Here is a 20,749-nt window from a genome sequence, read left to right on the forward strand (position 1 = left end):
GGAATATCTAAATGAAAAGTCTTTGGAAAGGGTGAAATTTAGTTAAAGTAAATAAGAAATTTATTTATTTATATTTTCTTATGAGGCATAACCTATAGTATAGATAATAATAAAATATAAAATATAATTTAAATAATAATATCATAAAAAATTTCCAATAATTTGTAATAGCATTTAAATAAATTATTAAGCTTATTTTTTAATGTAAATAATTTACATAGAACAATTCTAAAATACATTAAAGAGAGATTAGGAAACTGTGATTCGATTTTTCATAAACTCTAAATCTAAAATACATACAAAAAGGGAATAAATTTTATATGAAAAGGAAATTTTACTTGTGTTTTAAGTTGCTCTGTACTATATATATAATAGTACTATATAATATAATATCATATTGGTAAGTCAATACTGCATAAGATGGCCAGATTCTCTAGTCAGAGGGCCAATCGAGTCTGTTCAATCGGAGTTTCGACGCATTTGTTATTCATTTATTAAGTATTATTTACTAATTATGTTATTTCCTCGAATATCAGGTCTTTTTAGTCTGGTTAATATAGATTAACATACATACATATTTAGCTAACAATTTAAACTAAGTAAATTAGAATTATTATAGTCTACTGAGCAGAGCTTAGCTTAGAGTTTCAATTGAAGAACTGCAGTTGGTCCAATAGGTAAGAATAATGATAGTCTTGAGTGTATTATAAAAATAGATTTTAAGTTTTCATAGAGATTAAAAAAGTATAATTAGATTGAATTCGTGCCGTTCCTCTCTATTCTTTACTGGCTTCAGTCGCTCTCACAGCGCATCGGCTTGATGGAGCTCAGCAGCTCGGTAATTGCGCGAAGCGCGGCATTTGGAGAAACTAAATATCATTTGGGCAGTGTTCAATGCTCAGTCGGCTCTATAAGTAACCTCGAACACTAATCCACTGTTCACGCATTACCGTCTATCGTATCAACTTTCAAGAGATTGATAGCTTCGTCAATTAAGAGAAACATCGCACAGTCTTCTGCCGGTCCTCTACTATATTTAGTTATAAGAAATGTTGTGCCTAGCCTTTTAAGAAAAATCCTTTCGATCTCTCCAGTACCAATGAAATAATCATATATCAATTATTAAATTTTTACGCAAACTATTTACTGCTTATTTATATTCTATAAATATATTAGGGGATAGTCGATTAATCGTATTCAATATAAGCCAATGGAAAATATTATTAATTGCTTATATACATATGTTTATCAACTTGCGAATTCTTCATCTTAAAACTATATGAAAAATCTCTATTTTGTAATAAGGGTAAATGAGAAATAGATTTTCGTATAGCTCTACAACTCAAAGTTAAGAAAAATAGATTTAATTTCTAAATTCTAAATTTCGAACAGGACTAAATGGACCAGACCTTAGACCTGATCATCCACTCTTTCGTCTTTCCGTACAGAAAGCTATACCTGTCGAAATTTGTTATACAACAACTCTATAAAAGTCTATGTCAAGCTGGAATTATCTGGGCGTAGCCTGCTTTATTTAAGATGTATTCAGTTCTAGTTGATTTTATTTGGTTCTCTTTTCTTGGATATTCTGACAGAATTTCCCTTTATAGCATACTCCATGAAATATTAATTACCATTAGCGGACTAATTTACAAAAATCACATGGCTAGGTGTAATTTGCAGCTTTATTCAATTTCTTATGAATAAATACGATTAATTGGTAAAAATAGCTGAAAATTGCTTGGCATAGCGTTAGGCAGCACTAAGGTTATCCAGGAACACGTGTGCCAATATCGGAGCACCACGTGGCCCTGGCCTCAGCCGCAGGCTGCACTCGATGCATTTACCACAACACACACACACACACGCACACAGGGGCACGTGCCAAATCGCAAAGTGTCCGTGAACCAAGTTTAATAGAAACTCCGATTACTGAAGCAATCTCGATTGCATTGCCATTTTCATATTGCCATTGGCATCTACAGAACAGATGCTCGAGTGGGGCTGGCCAAAATCTGATATCTGACTGTGGAGAAACGAGTTCGAATCAAGTAAAATTAACTTGTAGCTGTATTAGTGTATGTGTGTGTTTAGATATAGACCCGAAAATGTACGAGATTTGTTGGGCAAGGGTATTTCCTAGTCAGGCGATTCTCAATCTTATTAAGTTTATTTACAATCCTACTTTGAGATTGGGATTTATGTCAATAAATTATTAAGCAAAGTTCTTGTAACACACAGATGGAGGCATGACAGATCTCTTTGGAGTATATGTATATATTCTTGAATAGTTCGATGAGCTGTGTCAGTATAATAATGTTTGTCTGCCTTTCTGTTCCTACACAGCAAAAACTGAGTTTAGATTCCTGTACCAGATGCAGATGGAAGTTATTCAGCAATCCATTTCTCCAGAGTAAAGCTCATACCACCTCATAAAGGTCAATTGAAGGCGTTGTAATAAAATTTCTGTAGGAATCGGGGTAATCTTTTCATCAAGCCAATCCAGTAAATGTTGTTTTGATACAATTTTTTGTTATCGGCTTTTCAACTGCAGGTCAGGGCGATTCCCGTTAGATCATTTAGTCTAATGAAAGTATGTAAAGTGCTTGCAGTCAACCCTTTGAGCCAATTGTTGAGGGTGGATCATACGAAATCACAGAGATGATATTACTCACTTAGTATTCAGATAAGAGAAATGGCGTCTTAGGAATTTGAAATGGAAATGAACAGATATTCATATATCTGATTATTTTCTTGAAGGTTTCAATAGATTGGAACAATTTGGTGCAGCAGGTGTTCGATGTTCGTGGAATAAAGCAGATGACAATACCTATTTATAGAAGCATATACAGTAGAACCCGTTTATAACGACACTCAAGGGACGGTCGCTACATCCGGAAGGCGCTATAACCATCTAAGTTTATATGTCCCAGAATGTTACCAGAATTTTCGTCGCAATAACCGTACGGAGCCTCTAAGGGGAGTCGGATTCTACTGTACATGCAAATATGTAGATAATTTGTACCCCATTAAATCGAAAATCGCGATGAGTCTAAAAAATCAACAATTCTCGATAATTTGAATTTCTGTATAAATCGAAACCTGATTTGAACTATCCCAACTCGACTCTATAAGTAATATTTAAGTATATTTTTACAATTCACAATCGCCACTAGAGACTCTCTGAAGCACATTCCAATTGCTACAGCCCAGGGAGCAAAGGCAGCAATCAGATGATGCCTGGTAATTGATATTATGGGGCTGACATGCATTTGAACTAAACGTCGGCTAATCGCAGCTACTTAGTAGCTTATTTAAAATGACTTTCACTTAGTGGGCTGCCCCAGCCCGCACGGCACAGGGGTGAGGGAGGGAGACTTGCCTCATTTGCTGTTGGCGATTCGCCCTGGAAAGTAGGCAACAGTTTTTTGTGTTCATTTATTTTCTGGTAAAGCACTGGGCAATGCAAGCAAACGGCAAACAAATTAATTTATGAATTAATATGCGCAGTCATTCATCAAATTATCGCCCAGACCCGCCGCACCGCCGCACCACCGAGCCACCCAGTGAAATATGGCCTGGCCCAAAAGCGAGCTAGCTCTATGTGTGTGTGTGTTTGTGTGTGCTTCTTGACCTGACTCGACTTCAGTGCATAGATTCAGGCGGTCGGTGGGCGTGGCTGTGGCACTGGCAGCGGTGGATGGTGCGATGTGGTGCTTTAAGGCCGCAGTGCAGGTTGACACTTGCACATAAATTCTTTATTAGTGTTATAAATTAATCAAGCCAACTGCTGCCTCGCTCTCTCTCTCTCTCTCTCTCTTGCGCTCTCTCTATCATTTTTTATACTCTGTTTCTTTCGCTCTTTTGGGTTTATTTAATTTTTTTTTCTGCCGTCTTGTTATGTGTTATTTTCACTCTCGGTCTACACACACACACACATGAGTGCGTGTGTGTGTGTTGGGTTACTTTTTTTTTTTTTTTTTTTTTTGCTTGTCAGCCATTTAATATTTATGATGTGTGTAAACAGATACGCAATGAATGTTGAATGAATGTTGAATTTTATCGATTGCCACACTCAAATGCAGCCAAAAACTAATGCAAAAATAAAAGCAGGATAAGCAAACCTGACGATAATAACATTAATAACATGCTTTACAGACTTCCTTTTGGGCAGGCTTTAAAGGGCACGACATAGCAACATAACGGGAGACAGACTACGATAGCTGAGAGGCTGTTCTACTATTGAATTTCATTTATGCGACACAGTTTAGAAGTCTATGAGCAATTACAGTAGAATCCCAGTATAATGACTCGGGTTAGAACGTTCTTACCGACTGACATGAGCAAGCCCGGTGACTGTCGGGTATAACGACGAGGAACCGGATGCTACGGTACTTTACATATTTATATTTATAAGTAGAATTTCGGTCTGTAATATGTATTATATATAATAATATCGTATACAATTTGTACATCTCAACTTCTACAGACCAAATTCACTGCTTTGTATACCTGTTCACGAAAATGTAGTGAGTATATTGGTTTCTTTTTGCACTGTCCGTCCGTCCTACAGAGCGGAATGCAATTCGGTGCATATAATCGCATTACAAACTGCCAAGTTTTTCCCGATCCGCCCACCAGGAGCGTGTCCAATCGAAAAAAACCATTTTCTGGTATTAGTTGACGTACTAGAGAGTTGAAATTTGGGATATATACTCGAGTTGACAATCCAAAATCAATCAAATGTGGCGAATATACAAATTTTACGCCCATTGGGGCGTGGTAAATCAAGAAAGACTGTCTTTCCAAAAGCTTTAGAGCTAGAAACTCGATATTAAAATTACTCCTGACGTTCTCTATTGACTTGCACTGTATAAACAATATATGTATATGCACCAACTGGGGGCGTGGCAAATCTCACAAAAAATCTGACAGCCATCAATGAGTATTCGGCAGTCGGTAACACCTTACTTGTTTTTTTTTTTCACCAATATCTTTTTGACATTTTATAAATAAATTCCCTTGAGATTTTATACACTTGCCTAAAAATAGCCAATGATGTGATCTGGTTAAGCTGCTCTTTCGCTATCAGCTTAATCTTGAAAGCGAGCAAATCTAACAGGGGCGTGATTTATGGGATTACTCTGGTACACTTGTCTCTTGCATTTGGCCAAGAATTTCAGCACAAGAAACGATGTGTGAGAAGGAGAATAGGCATATATCAAAGAGCATCCAAACCAAGTCCTAGTAGTCGAAATTCAGCTGAATACCAAATCGGTCGGCATATAATGGGTTATTAATGGGAACATAAGATAATCCGCGAAAACGAAATATGAGCATTGTGTCTTTTTAATTGAATTTCCCTTACGTTTCTGTGTAAGTGTTAAGTGTTAAGTTGTACTTGAAATGATTAAAAAACCATTTAATATTTCAATATGATCTAAAATTACACATTTAACTCATCTCACTCCTTCCACATTTGTCATTAGATTTAATATCACTGCAAGGGTATTTTACACTTTCATTTTGTAACAGATTCATGTAGTAGAACCGTAGGATATATATATGCTATAGTTGACTATTCGCCATCGACAGAAGAAGCTCAATTTGAAAGGACAAAGCAAAGACGAGAACAGCAGAATTGATTAGATGATTTACATAGCACTAGAAACGCATGTCTCATGAAAAAAAAAATAAATAAATAAATAAAATTTTTATAACAAATGTAAAATGCTTCATTTAATGCTAAACGTCGAATCCAGTTAAAAAGACTCCACTTATAGCCATCCTCCGGACAAACTTATATGAGCAAACTTATATATGGCTATAGCGGCTTCCCTTGAGCGTCTTTATAATCGGATTCTACCGTATATTATGATTGATTCTAGTCTTATATAAATAGGTGAAATATATATGTATTATATATTATATATTATATATTGTGATGCGAATTACTTGATGGATAGCAAAAGTATATATGTATATACATATTTTCAGCATACTTATAGACTGCTATAGTAAGACTATATATAGTAAATAATATAGTAAATAATATCAATGTTATTTTTCGAATGTTCAGAAATTACTCAAAAGTCTTGATTATTTTTCCTGCTAATTAATATTAATTCAAATATGTTTATATATAGTTCGATAGTTAACTATGGATAGTATTAACTATGGATACTATCAATTCTATATTTCTTCCAATTCTATATTTCTTCCAGTTCTATATTTCTTCCTATTACAATAAAAATATGATACCAAATCATGGAGTTTGGATAGTAAATGTAATACCTAAGAAAAGATACAATGCCGATGAATCAAGCAAAAGTCACTTGTAGCTGTATCTGTGTATGTGTGTGTGTGTTTCGATATAGACCTAAAAATGTACGAGAGTTTTTTTGCGACAATGCACGGTAAGGGTATTTCCTAGTCAGGCAATTTCTATTCTCATAAAGTTTTCTATTATCGTACTTTGAAAAAGGGACTTCAGTCTACACATATTATTCTATCTTCTTCCTCGTCTTCTATCGATTTCCAAACTTCTAACTGCCAGCCAATTGGAATGAAAGTCTTTCACTAACTCGAGTTCTAGTTCTAATTCTTAAACGGGGTCAAGTATTCTTTGTGATACTTAAACAGTAATTTCCTTTACAGGGTATCCAGGTGCTGTTGTGGATCTGCTGTTTTTCCGTCGGCCCGTTAGCCGTTTTTGATTGGTTTGCGGTGCGTTTAATTGGCACATTTGTTGCGGCCATTTAATGCAGTTTATGAATATTTAAATCAAATTAACGGCACAGCAGGCCATCTATTTAGCGCTCTTGGCTAACACACGGCGCACGGGGCCAGGGGGTGTGTCGCGCAGGGAGTGGGAGCTGCGTTGTCCAGCCGCTTGTCCGCCTGTCCATTTGCCGCTGACAAATGTCCATTAAATGGACTGCAAGGCGTTAAGTGTTTGCTGTAACCAGCCAAAGAGCGCATTTTCGATAGCTCGCTCTCTCTCTCTCTCTCACACACACTCTGTATGTATATATATGTATTTCAGCTTAATGCGCTCCAAGCCAGCCAAGGGTAGCGCATAAATCCTATAAATCCGGCGCTTTGATCATTCGCCTTTTGCCATACGCTTTTTGCCGCTGCTGCGTCTCAAAGCCGAAAAGTGGCCCAAACTAGGGGTTGGGGTTGGTTTGCGCTGGGTTGTGCAATGGTCGGGCTGGAGGCAGGGGGGAGGGGCGCCGGTTGCTTGTGTGTTAAATCCGCTAAGCAAATGTAGTTGTCATTCCCTTTAAGAAGGCGACGCGTTCGTTGTTTTTATTTACAGTAAGTGTTTTTAAAGTGCCCCGTGCCAGATTAAAAAGCGCCTCGGCTCAGGGGTTGACAGCACCAGCAGCAGCACCAGCAGCAGGTGAAATCTGACTACCCCAACCCTCATTAACTGGCAATCAACTTTTTCAGTTTTTCTGTTTTCATTTGGACTCGCGATTTGCACAAGTTTCTGTCTGCTTCTCTCATTAATGTATGCATGCTGCCCTCTCTCTCTCACTCTCTCACTCTCTCTCTCTCTCTTTTTTATTTGTCACCCAACAATGGTTAATAAATATTTAATGTAAATAAATTACAAAACGCTTTTCAAGGTTACGACCGGCCTCTGCAACCGCTGCCATTAGCAAAAGCAACGACAGGCTTAAAGAAAAAAAAATAAAAGAGAAAAAAAAACAAGCAAGAAAAAAACCTCATAAATCTATTTACTAAACCCTCCAGCGACAACAAGCAGCCGCAGCGAGTGACATTTATGCAATAATTAAGACAAACATTTGTCCGCTTTTTATTTTTAGTCACAAACACACACACGCACACGCACACACACACACACACACAAATTGATGGTTAATGTGACAAGTAGTTAGCTTTCATTTCGTATATACCCTGTAATCAAAACAAAGGCCAAGAAAGAACCTGCTCTAGGCCAGGCCAATGGAATCTATAGTACTTAACAATATATATATTGAGCAGAAGAATTATATATCTATCACACCTCACTCGTTTTATAGGGTATTAAATAATACAGTACAATCAAAATAGTTTTTTATACAAATTTGCATATTTTGTTGAAATAAAATTTGAGTTAATATTCTATAAGGACTCTTGAAATAAAAGTATATATACAATATATATTCTTGTCTATATTCAACTGCCAACAGTTGACACAGGGTATCTCCACGTCGTGCACACTCACAGTTTAGCACACTTTTACTTATGATTATGCATTTTTTATAGTTTATTTTTTCACGTTGAATTTGCTTTTCCGTTTCCGCTTTGCCACTTTTCAATATGTTTATGTATACACACACACACGCATGCATATATGTATCTGTGTGTGTGTGTGTGTGTGCTGTCTGTGCACAACGTATTTATAAATAAACATGTCTGAGCCGTAAGCCGAGTAATAGCCGTAATGTCTGCATTAAATTTATATAGACATATACACATACACATATATACATACACATATACATATATGTATATGATATACATATATAATATTAAAGAGACTAGACCAGACCAGAATAATGTAGTAAAAGTATTTCTCATTTACTTTTACAACATTTTTCTTGGATTGATTATTTTCTTTATTCAGAATATTCCGAAAAAAAAAATTGTATTTCCAACAGAATATAAAAATGATCTAGGAACTATGGATGACTTCTCTATTGTTAATGTAGTTGCTCCAATCTGGCTAGAGGGAGTTAGCCTGGAGCAGCCATCACCAGTTAAGTATCTCAGCGTTACTTTGGACCTTTAGGCAGGTTTGGGGAACTGCAGCCAAATACAATTATAAACGTATACGTCTATTGCAGAACCGGATGCTTTAATCAACTGTGCCTGCTACTTTTCGTGGCTCTACATACCGTAAAGATCTATATTTGAAGAGCAGTGCTGAAGAACAGATTGCAAAGAGCGTAGGATTGCTGAGAATCCGCAGTCTACTCGAAGGATTACTGCTCTCTGCTCCAACTTTAAGGTGACTTGAACTCTAAGGTATTGCCAGTACGATTGCACTACCTCCATTGAAATTCCCCACCCTGCGTAATGGGGATTTGCTCTACATAAATTACCTATTCAGTGTACTCAATTATGATATACAAGCTCTACAGTTAGACTACCTTGATGTAATACTGGACAGACGCATGACATACAGAAGGCATGCAACGTCGCTGCAGCAGTCATTTAGATCTAAATTAGTTGAATTGTCCTGAAAGCCTGCAGCGCTTTGCATTTTTTCCTTGGAGAAGGCTAAGACCTATAAGAGTATCCTTGCTTCTGGTCTGTTCTATCATAGAACTTCTCTGTCATTCAATTGTGGCTGTCATGATGTTATTGAAGGAACTTGACACTGGGAAAGATCACTGGGAATACGTCTGCCTCTTCGTGATAAGCAGGGAAGAAGACCTGAGGGCTTTCAAAACTATAGAAAAAACCCAGGAGGTGGCCAACAACAACCTGGAGAGATTCCATACTCATCGAAGAAGTCTGTTGCTCAAAGCTCTCCGAACCTCTACACGAATACTAGAAGAAAACTTAGACACCACCACACTCAAGACACCAATTAAATTAATGATTCCATTAGCTCTATCCATATTTACTACACCCTAAAATCTCTTTCTTTCCCCAAGGTATGTATCCTATGTTAGACTATCTATAGCTTAAATACAATATATATAAATATATTTAATCATTTTCTATTTAGTTTAACTTGCCCAACACGTAGGGGAACCTTAACCTAACCCTTAACATAATACAAAAATTCAAATACAAAAATTTTCTGAATGTTAAGTATACATAATTTAGGAACTTATACGGATTTAAATTTGATCAACGTTTGGAAAAAGTAATATTCGTGAAAAGTGTCACAGGCTTTACTTAAAAGTCACTACAATAAGTATAAGAGAAAATAGTATCGCATATACATAGCCAAAAATGATATACTCTCAATCACTTAGAGTTCTGCAAATTCGAAATAGTCAGAACCGACGGCAAAGGAATGTTTGAATTCTTCACCAAATGTATTTCTTATAGATCCACAGAAGGTAAAGCTTTGGTATTAAATAGAAACATAGAAGAGGATGCCATGCTTTTGGCACAGTAGAACAGCTAAAGCGGGTATTCAAGTCGAGATATATGTAGAAGATATAGGTTCGGTTCGATTGATACTTACAGATGGATTTGGCATGCAGCGTCGCATTTGCTCCGAACTTCGATAGGATGGACTGTAGCGTCCTGGAAAACAACTGGGCGCTGACATTTTCATTTTATCCGTCGTCGAGTACATCGACATTGTCATGCAGCCGCCGACGAAATCCTCCTCCAGCTTGAACGCCCTTGAGGCGTCAAAAGTCGTTGGCGAGTAAATTTTGAAGCACTTACTTTGACAACTTTAAAGACTGTCCTGCAGTGCAGGACGCCAACAATATCTATATATATATATATATAGATATATATAGGTATATATGTATATATATATACAAATGGGTTGAAAGCAGCCAAACGCTTTCAACCAAAAATGTTGACTTTTTGGCAATTCAACTTTCTCTCTCTCTCTCTCTTTCTCTATATTAACTTCTTTGTAGAGATTTATTTATTGATATTTTGCTTAGAACTTGAACAATTTTCCACTGTTTGGTTTTGCACTGATTTGTGGTTTAGTTTAGCGTGAGCCGCGCGACAAAACTGTTAAAAAATAGCACAAGAAAAAAAATGTTATTATTTGGGTTTTGGTTATTGCCGTCGCCAAATGCCAATGGCTAAATCAGTTGGCCGTCGTTGCTGTTGCTGCTGCTGCTGCTGCTGCTGCTGGAGCCGGAGAGGAGCGCGGGCAACAACAATAACATCAACATCAACAATTATCAATTAGGAAATTGCCTGCACACTGACTCTAATTGGGCGTAATTTGTTGGCCGATAACCGATGACCGATGACCGATGACCGGTAAGCGTGAACGTAAACGTTAACGAACAACGACAACGCGACACGACGCTACGTTTGGGTCTGAGTTAAGCGATGGCAACGTAAGCACTGTTTACCGTTGCAACGTAAGCAAGTCGAAGCGATGCGAAGCTCAAACGAAAGCCGAGCCAACACACGCGAGCTCAGAGCTTTCGCGCCTGAACCTGAACCAGAGCCTGAGCCTGAGCGTGAGATGTAGCTTAAACCACGCTTAAAGCTCAAAGTGTTGCTGTTTTCTTCCGTTATTTCCTTTGTATTTCTCTTTCGCTTTGCTCAAGCGGTGCGCGTGTTTTGTTTGTGTTTGCTGTTTGCTGTTTGGTGTTTGGCTTTGGGTCGCCTTTGCTTGGCCGTCGCTCGCCCAGCTGTTCGCTGATGCCAGCCTGCCTGCCTGCCTGCCTGTGTGCCTGTCTGTCTGTGTGTCTGTGTGTGGGTGTGTGTGTATGTATGTATGTATGTGGTGTGTCGGTCGGTCGGTCGATCGGTCGGTCGCTCGCTCGGTCGCAGCGCTCAACTATTGTCGAAACTGAAAACGAAACGCAAGCGAACAGATTTCACAACTAGACAAGCGCGCGTTGTGTTGTGATAAAGAATTCTATGATGAGTTTCGCTAACTTCAGAGTTTATTTTCAAATGGGGAGGACATGTTTTCATTATTCAGCAGCCGTGGGCGTGCCCGTTGCGGCCACCCCTACAAAATGGCAGGCAGGCCGCTTTATGTAATGCCAGCAGCGGCGCGGTGATTGGCCGCCCCAGCGCTGCCGACGTCGACGGCGACGGTTTCGTTCAGCTGGAATTGGACAGCGCCGCTGTGTCTGTACCCGGGCAGCAGCCAGCGAACTTGACGAAGCCAATGTGGCAACGGTGGCGACTCGGCGCAGCGCCTGCGCACTGGAATTCACCATCCAGTCGCACTTATGGAGCAGCAGCGGAAGCAGCAGCAGCAGCAGCAGTAGCAGCAGTAGTAGTGGCAGCAGTGGCAGTGGCAGCGGCGCCCGCTACCTTCCCTCACTCGCTCTCTCTCTCTCTCTCTCTCTCGCTGGAGTACTGTATCTTTCCCTTACGTGCTGTCGCTCTCTCGCTCGCCCACTGCCGCTTGTCTGCTTGTCCGGCATATGGCACAATTTTTTGGCAGGCGACGCGACAGGAGCGTTAACAAAAGGCACAAAACACGGCCAACACGGCTCGACAATGCCGCACAAAACGGGTACCAGCTCACAAGGGGGCTGGGGGCAGGACTAGAGTAAGAGGGCGATACTGAGTGTGTGAGAGAGAGAGAGAGAGCGTGTGTGTGTGTGTGTGTGTTGGGGCGGGTGTGGTTACGCCTAGCGCCCAGTTATTCATTGTATGGCGAATGCGACTGCTAAATGCATGCACATACAGGGTGTTCCGCACTGCAGCTTACCAGAAACGGGTGCCGACTACGGAGATCATCCTGGTGCACATAAACTTATTGGAATTCTTACAAAAGTAATTTTCTATGGACCAGATTTTAAAATCTTTCATTTAATATGCACAACAAATGTTTATATTGCAAACCTTTACTCAAGTCAATTAAAACTATTTACTATAAGTTTTTAAAATAAGAAACAAGCCAAAAAATGAAATATTGGTTAATTTCTGTTTTATAAATAACTAACTATTTTATGACTATGCACAGAATTTAATTGCACCTATATATTAAGCAAAATGATTTAATGTAGATTGTTTAAGTTCATTAATTTTTCATTAAAACGATCTCAAATGAATTTATAATATTTATTTATTCAATATTTAATAGATAAGGATTAAAAAAGCTTATTTTTATTAATAATTTTTTTTATCTGGTTTTTATTTTATATTTGTTATATGCTATATATCTCGTTTTGAAATGCAACAAAATTTAGCGACTGTGGCGCCATCTATGTGTGCTGGTCTAGCAGTTGCTGGAGGGAATTCAAGGTAATGAAGCTTTTACTGTGCAGCTTGAGCTTTAGGATTTGAAAACAGTCATCCCAGTTATGTTGTAACTTAAAAGCTTCTTCAGGTTAAATAAGGGCGCTGAGTGAGCTTTATCAAGCGCTGCAACCTCTACAAAAGGAAAGCTTTTGTAGTGATAACTGTGAGCTTCCAGAACTCGGTAGCTTCTAGCCTACCCTTATTTCTGCGAAACCCTTTCCTAAAAAGAATTCAACACTTACATTTTCATTAATTTTTTTTAAATATTTATTTATTTATTTTTTTTATATAACTTCGTTTTTGTTTGTGCAATTATCTAATATGTTCATCATTGTTTATATCAGTAAATTATTGTAGAATTGTGTATAAAACTTTTTACAAGGATAGTCTATAACATTGGAGTACACAATATAAACAGAGTAATATCAATGGAATACATCATATTCATATATATGTACATACATACAGTTATGCACATGTATATATGTATATACATACATATGCAATGTTTGAGCGATGAAGCACAACATGGCGTATAATGAATTTCATAAATTCGTTCAGGAATCATAATACCTCGATTTTCGTTCTCGTTGCAAATCGCACGCATTACTACTGCTACAGTCTATCCTAAACAAAAACAACAACCGAATCGAACTTAGAGCAAAAAAATGTATATATAATAAATATGTGTATATATAGTAGTATAACCATTTGAACGAAGCAACAAAGAAAACGAAACGATGCGCATGGCAGAGGAAATTGGGCAGGGCTCGTTATAAATATATTATTGTGTCGCTTACGCCTACGCCTTGATCCGTAATTCTTAATTCCTAGTGCTTAGTTCGTATTTCTTCTATTTGTTCATTTGCCTGTTGCCCAAATGTGTTTCTAAACGGTTTTCGATTGAGATCTATGGTCCAATTGAGAGTCCTTTTGCAGCAAGGACTCGAACTGAAAGGCATTTGTGGATCTGCTCGGAAAGCTGTGGGACTGGTAAAGTGATTGGTGCTGGATGCTGAACGCTGAATGCCGGAACGGTTGTCCTTAGGTGGTTATTTGCATTTCATATACTCGTTGCCTAATCTTAGCCTAATCGTGTCTGCCCAGCACGCCATAGACGATGCGACGACGCGCCAGCAGCTCAGCTCGCATTGCGTCCGTATAGGGATCGAAGGACAGTAGGCGCTTCTTCCTGCGAAAGATGCCCTCCTTGCGCACCAGGGCGCAGCGCAGCAGCTGCTCGTTGACAGGAAACTCGAGGAACTCGAGTATGCGGCGCAGCTCGCGCTCCGTATGCTGGACCAGATCATCGTAGAATACAACCTTGATGCTGCCCGTGAAATTGCGCGCCCAGCTAAGATTCATGAGCTCCCAACCCTTGAGCTTGTTGCTCACAAACTGTTGCCAATCTGTGGAAATGCAAAAAAAAAGGATTATTAGAAGTTCGAATATGTTTAACAACTGAAATAACTAGAGTGGGAAGTAGTCAACAACCTCAGATACCTCCAAGTACAATGCCTTGGCCGGAATACATACGGACGGATAAAAGCGCAAACAGAAATATCAAATCATATGCTCTTTCAATGACTATGGATGGAGTTAGGTTTCTTAGCTCTTAGCCAGGATATACACAATAATGAATCTATGTGAACAACAACACAAACACATGTCAGTTAGGAACTTGAGGAAAAGTAATAGTTCCTGGTACGGAGATGTGCTTGGTCACACTAAAGCTAATTCCATGTAATAAATACAGTAGAGTTCGTTTATAAAGACTCCACTTATAGCGTCCCAATAGTTCTTGCGAAGAAAATTCTGGTCCCCAGATAAACCTATATGATTGAACTTCTATGGTAATAGCGCCTTCCGGTTATAAAGACGGTCTATTGAACGTCGATATAGCTGGATTCTATTATAGTATCTTATGCCATTCTATAGTAATTTCTCTTGCTGTCCATCTCTAGGGTTCCATCTCTCTCATTCTCCCCTCTCTCTCTCTTTCTCTCTCATTATTCGCATCTGTCTACTCACACTTGCCCTTTGTGCGCTTATAGCGATCTGGCGAGGCGAAGCCAATGTGTCCGCCGCTCTGGCGATTGAACTCGGCTATGATCGCCTTCTCGGGATCGCGGACGAGGAGTATTGCCTTGGAGAAGGGCGCCCATGCCTTGGAGCCCCATTCGTGCGTCTTCACCAGCAGGACGGAGCTGTTGCACACATTCTCCGCCGGAAAGCCCGTCTTCAGCAGGCCGTAGTCCTTGTATATGCTGCCCGTCAGTATGCCCGTGGCCTGCTGCAGTAAATAACGCAGCCACGTGTTTCCGCTGCCCGGAAAGCTCGCCAATGCGGTCAGCATGGGCGACGGCGCAATACCCTGTAATTGTAAATTGGCGCTTGCATCGCTGGGCAAGGCAGCTGCAAAGGTAAATATGAATTATTATCCTTTCCAGACTTATAGATGAAGAAATAAATGAAATCTACGTTAGCCCAAAGCCACTAAAGTATATATAATGAAAATAAGTACATTTTTGAAATGTATTTGTATTGTATATGAAAATCTATTTAGTTTTATATTTGAAGTCTTTAAAAATATAGAGCTGAGCTACCGTCTTTGAGTTTTTTGACAGAGTTCTTTGATTACTACAAAAATAAATAGCTACTGAATCTATATTGAATTGAGCAATGAATGATAAGCGAGGGCTGTCCACAAAATTGACCACTTAACAATACACAGATCTATTAATTGAAGTAAATCAATTTTTATTGTTGAATTAATACTCGAAGCGATTCGTATACTGCACGATAGAGACCGAGGGTCGTTCGCACACAATACTCACTGTAGTAGTCGCCGGCTTTGTAGTCTGTGTAGTTTGGAAGCTCGCGATTTAGATACTTGAGGTCGCGACACCAGCGAATGGTCATCTTTCGACTGGGCATGGGGAACCGGGGACTATGAAAGCTGGAAAACTGTATCAAGTGGAAAAATAAATAAATATTTATCGTGCAATGGCAACAGAATTTGCTATTTTGTTATGCTACCTCGGCGAATCGCTCGATGCGCGTGCGTTTTGGATGCGAGCCTGGTATATTGTTCATGGATAGAAATAGCACTCCGCCTATATAGATGATGATTGTTGCCGAGACACCGAAAAAGCGCCAGCCTTGCAGTGCCATAACGCCGCCTTTGCATTACTGGAAGACACATCAAATGAGTGAGATAGAGAGATTAAGGAGATAGAGAATTAAAGTAAAAGTGATTGTGCGTGTAAATGACAGGGAGAGAGAGACGAAGAGAGCTGGAGAGAGAGAAAGAAAGAGGAAATAGAGAGAGAGAGAGAGTAGACACATTGATAGAGAGAGAGAGAGAGATAGATAGATAGATAGATAAAAAGAGAGAGATAGGGAGAAAGATGGATAGACAGAGAGACAGAGAGAGAGAGAGAGAGAGAGAGAGAGAGAGAGGGAAAGATGGATACAGAAAGAGAGAGGTAGAGTCATAGACAGAGAGACAGAGAGGGAGAAAGATGGATAGACAGACAGAGAGATAGAGAGAGAGAAAGAAAAAAGTGAAAGAGAGGTGGAAATAGAAACAGGGAGAGAGAGAGAACGAAAGAGATAGAAAGAGAAACTGACAAAGAGAGCGACAGCGAGAGAGAGAAGCCGAGGTGCAGAGGTAGAAGTCGAGTATACAGAAAGAAAAGCCAAGAAATGTAGGGGGAAAGACGGATTGATTTCATAATTTTTGGAAGCCAGTTTGTATACTCAACAAGACAGCCAAAAGTCAATTTATGGTCAACAAATATAGTCAAACGTAAGTCAACTTGTTTAGTCAGATTATTTATATTTTCCACATTTCTATTTGCGTTAAATCAATGAATGAAATATATTCTCTGTATTTTCTATATCAAAGAGTTTCGTGTAAGATTTCATGTTTCTCATATTCCGCTCACATACCTGCTGAAATGGATGCACCATACGGATCACAGGGAATTGATTGTGATTATTGGAGGTCACAGCTAGCTCCTTCCACAAATCACACAATATATGCTATTTAATCACTCTTGATACATCAATCAAACTGTCATCCGGTCCGTCAATCAGTCAAACAAACGGGAAATTAGAGTTTCGCTTTAGTTCCCGATTTTCGATAAGAGCAACTTGCTTTGCGTGCACTCAAAGAACTATGAATAGTTATCTATATCTATGGCCAGAGAGCTATATGCATATAATGTACGTACTTTATGATGGTAGAGTCTTAGTGCCCTTAGAGAGACATTTGGTAATTAGGCCCCTTAATTTCGCGTAATATGTTTCCACAGTAAACAGCTGAAAACAAAAACCTCACGAAACTCAACGCAAAGTAAACCAAAAGCAACGAGGCTTAAATTATCCTATTTTTATTATATTCTATTTTCGCTTGTTTCTGTTCTTTTTTTTTTTTTTTTTTTTGTTGATTTTGCTATGGAGACGATACGGAAAAAGTGCGCAAGGACTAAACGACGCCATAGCCTCAATCCTCGAGCCTACAAGCTAACCAGAGCCATTGAACGAGCAGCTAGTTGCCCGCAAACGGTGGGCGGCGAGGGGACGTTTGGGGAGGGGGGCTACACTTCAACCACAGCTGACAAACACAAAGAAAAGAAAGAGTGGTGTAGCGGCAAGGGTTGACTACCAGATACCCTGCAGTCAGAGGTACAGAAGCATTCCAGATGCAAAGTATAGATATAGTCGATAGTTATCTATATATAAGTCATGTATATATGATAGATATAGCAAGTACATATATATTCAAGTGCAGCGCTTGGGCATGCCCCGCTTGCTCTGGTTCTGGTCACAGGGTATATTGTTGAAAAGGCTAAGCTGTAGCAAAAGGAAATCGCCCTGTCATGCCTTCGTACGAACTATAAAATTCCTTGAGCTTCTCAACACGCGCATGAAATCCACAAAAAAAAAAACATACATATATGTATGTATATATATGTATATAGTATGTGTATATATACCCATGAACATATAGATGCATGTGCGTGTGTGTGTGTGTGTGTGTAAAAGACATGTAACAAAATGCGAAAATTTATGCAACAGCTGGGCATGCGGCATGCTGCGAGGGTCGCTTAAAAAGTACTGCAAACACAAGTGCTGCATGCACTAGTATTAGTGAGCCTAAGCTCAGCTGCGTGTGTGTGTGTGTTAGGCTGTGATTAAGCTGGCCTGAGCAGCTAACTATAAGCCATATGAATCGTAAATTGTAAATTACAAATCAGATGAATTGTTTGAACAGCCCGAGGGCCCAAAAAACAAGGCGAAGAACCGCAACTGACAATTGCATTAAATGCTGCCCATTAAATGGGCCATCTAGCACAGAGTGCGAGCGAGACAGAGACAGCGAGCGATGGCAGGTGGGGAAATGAATGGAGCAGAAAGAAAGGCGCAAACTAGGGAATACCAGAATATAATTTGATTGTATAAATCAGATGGGGCACGCATAGCAGCCGGCCAAGGCATGCCAAGCAATGGCCCACCCCTAAGACAGCTAAATACCATTCAGCCCGCTGGCCTCACCTGCCTCACTTTACAAGCGGAAGGCGGCGGGCGGCAGGTGAATGAAATGAATAAAGGAAATCGCTAACGCCCAGGTGGAGGCGAAATCCAGCTGCAATTTTGGACATATGCTCACACGGCTGGCTATTGGGGAATTTACATAACTACAAGCAAAGGGGTGGAGCAGGGGCTGTACCTGGAATCAACGAGGGTGTGGGTGCGGGTGTGTGGGTGCTGGCCGTGGCAGGGTCATTGCATGTGGCCCCACATATGCTGCATTAACAACAGTTTTTATGATTCCAAACTGTGTGCATATGTATGTATGTATGTGTGCCTGTGCGGGCAGAATCAAATAAATAGTCTGAAAATTCTGCACCAAAGGCAAAAAACAAAAAAAAAAGAGAAAACAAGTGAAAAAAAAAAACAGAAACAAACAACAAATCTGAATATGTTCCACACGCACTCACACACACGCATAAGCACACGCACACGCACACACACTCAGATGGTCTTCATTCAAATGTAAACAAATAATATTTGTTGTTCTGTGAAATTTCACTTACCGATTCCGATTCCGCGCTTCGCACACACACACACACACACGCACACACACACACACACCGACACACTCGCACACACACGCGCACGTCCAACTATACCGTTACATGCCACAGATTCTGAAAACAGAATCCCTATGCAGCGCACACATTTCCGTTAGTTTTGTTTCGTTTCGTTTCGATTCGTTTTATAAATATATTCTTAAAAACTAGTAAAAAAAATTGATTTGTGTTTGTTGTTGTAGTTCGCTGCGCTTTTCGTTGTTGTTTCCTTCGGTTTGTTGTATTTTATTTTATTATTTGTTGTAATTTTGTTTCCCTTTCTTTTTTTTTTTGTTTTTTGCTCTTTTAGCTTTGCTTTTCCGTTTGGCTCTGTTGGCCGCCGCGTCGCGTGTCGATGCGCTGAAGAGTTTCTGCTTTATGCGCCAGCATCGCAAATCGCAAATCGTGGGGATGAAAGCGCACGGCGACGCCGAGCAGCGAAAGCTCTAGAGCGTTACCCAACTGCTGCACGGCGAGTGGCCACTCGCCATGTAACGGCACATTCAGCGCTGCGTCGCCCAGCTGTGCCGCACAGCTGTTGCTGTCCTCTTTTCCCACTGCAAAAGCTCGCACGCGAAAAAGCTGTTGCCATTGGCGAGCACTAGGTGGCGCCCTACGTCTGGCTAAATCGATTGATATTGAGCTTTTTAACGACCATCCAATGAGCAGAGCAACGTGCGCTGATAGCCCGTGATTAAAAAAAAGAGGAGGACGAACCTATGTAGTTGCGGATATTGAGGGAATTCAGAAGATTTTATAGAGACGGAAAATTGCTGCAAGTTTTTAAGATTGACTTTCATTGTCGTGCAGCTAAGATAAAATTGGACACATATCAGGCCGACTATATTACATTATGGAACGTTTGGGTATATAAAGTAAATTTTCATTATGCCCCTTTACGCTTAGTCTATAAAACGCTCACAAATCTTAAATCCAAGAGAAAAGCTCCATACAGTCGTATCACGATAAATTGTTCCTTCCCGAGAAGAAACTTCAGAGATTCGTAAAAGCTGTTGCCCAATTGAGAATAATCCATAAGCTTGTCCGAATTCCTTACAATCTGGTCACCTCGTTCATTTATAATATATTCCCATCCAATTATTAAATTTGTTATTTAAATATAAATCTTAGTTCGAATATTTGTACTCTCCTTAAATGCAAATTTCGACAAATTTCAAGCCCATGTAAAGTAAACAGGGAAATGCTATTCCATTACCTCATAGGATAGATGAGATTTCGAAGATATAGGCTTGGCTAGAATACATTATATTAACTTACGTGTGGGTATATGTATATTTATAGCCTAATCAACCAATTTATAGCACAAAATACGTTATAATACGCATATCTCATGACTAAATTTCAACGTTTCAACATCGTTTCAGCATCACAACTTCTTGGGCAGCTTCCATAGAAATATATGTACTTTAGGTATATCAAAAAGTACTTATTTTTTGGTTATTTTGTGTTTTTGTTTTTTTTTTCTTCAATTTATTCAATATATATTTTCGTTATCATTATTTTTATTATTATGCTTTGTTTTGTTTCTTTCATATTTTGTATTTGTTTTGCTTTATCAAATTTCACCTTAGTTGCGTTTGTTTTTCGTATGTTCGGTATTATTTTATATTTTTATTTATCTGAGGTTTGTTTATGATCTCTCATCTGTT

The 20,749-nt window shown here is 39.3% G+C and overlaps 2 protein-coding genes across 8 annotated transcripts in view; both read right to left on the reverse strand.

The window, feature by feature from the left end:
- The window catches only part of acj6 (abnormal chemosensory protein 6), a 42,419-nt gene extending 30,811 nt beyond the window's left edge, over positions 1-11,608 (reverse strand). For 2 of the 7 annotated variants that reach the window (XM_089263699.1, XM_089263693.1), the window contains exons 1-2: positions 10,933-11,608; positions 10,217-10,472 (exon numbers count right to left, since the gene is read on the reverse strand). In XM_089263699.1, the coding sequence (XP_089119825.1) occupies positions 10,217-10,342 (126 nt within the window). In that variant the 5' untranslated portion in view covers positions 10,343-10,472; positions 10,933-11,608. The remainder of the gene's footprint in view (positions 1-10,216; positions 10,473-10,932) is intronic. The other 5 variants (XM_089263700.1, XM_089263698.1, XM_089263697.1 and 2 more) reach the window with 4 other exon arrangements.
- Positions 11,609-13,209: 1,601 nt separating this feature from the next.
- LOC108658490 (WSCD family member CG9164) lies at positions 13,210-19,487 on the reverse strand. Its single transcript, XM_089264293.1, has 5 exons — positions 19,044-19,487; positions 15,979-16,131; positions 15,777-15,906; positions 14,971-15,354; positions 13,210-14,348 (listed from the first exon to the last, which is right to left on the reverse strand). The coding sequence occupies exons 2-5, from the start codon at positions 16,111-16,113 to the stop codon at positions 14,029-14,031; spliced, it is 969 nt and encodes a 322-aa protein (XP_089120419.1). The 5' UTR covers positions 16,114-16,131; positions 19,044-19,487; the 3' UTR covers positions 13,210-14,028.
- Between the last annotated feature and the right edge of the window lie 1,262 nt (positions 19,488-20,749).

The sequence above is a fragment of the Drosophila navojoa genome, chromosome X, assembly GCF_054131105.1.
Source record: "Drosophila navojoa isolate 15081-1374.11 chromosome X, UAZ_NAV_1.0, whole genome shotgun sequence".
Taxonomy (NCBI): Eukaryota; Metazoa; Arthropoda; class Insecta; order Diptera; family Drosophilidae; genus Drosophila; species Drosophila navojoa.

Bases quoted from the DNA above. Each gene is read 5' to 3' on its own strand.
- LOC108658490 (XM_089264293.1), bottom strand. From the start codon at position 16,113: ATGGCACTGCAAGGCTGGCGCTTTTTCGGTGTCTCGGCAACAATCATC. The intron at 15,355-15,776 runs GTGAGTATTGTG...TTACCTTTGCAG, and splicing joins CAAAGCCGGCGACTACTACA to CTGCCTTGCCCAGCGATGCA. The intron at 14,349-14,970 runs GTGAGTAGACAG...GCATTTCCACAG, and splicing joins TAAGCGCACAAAGGGCAAGT to ATTGGCAACAGTTTGTGAGC.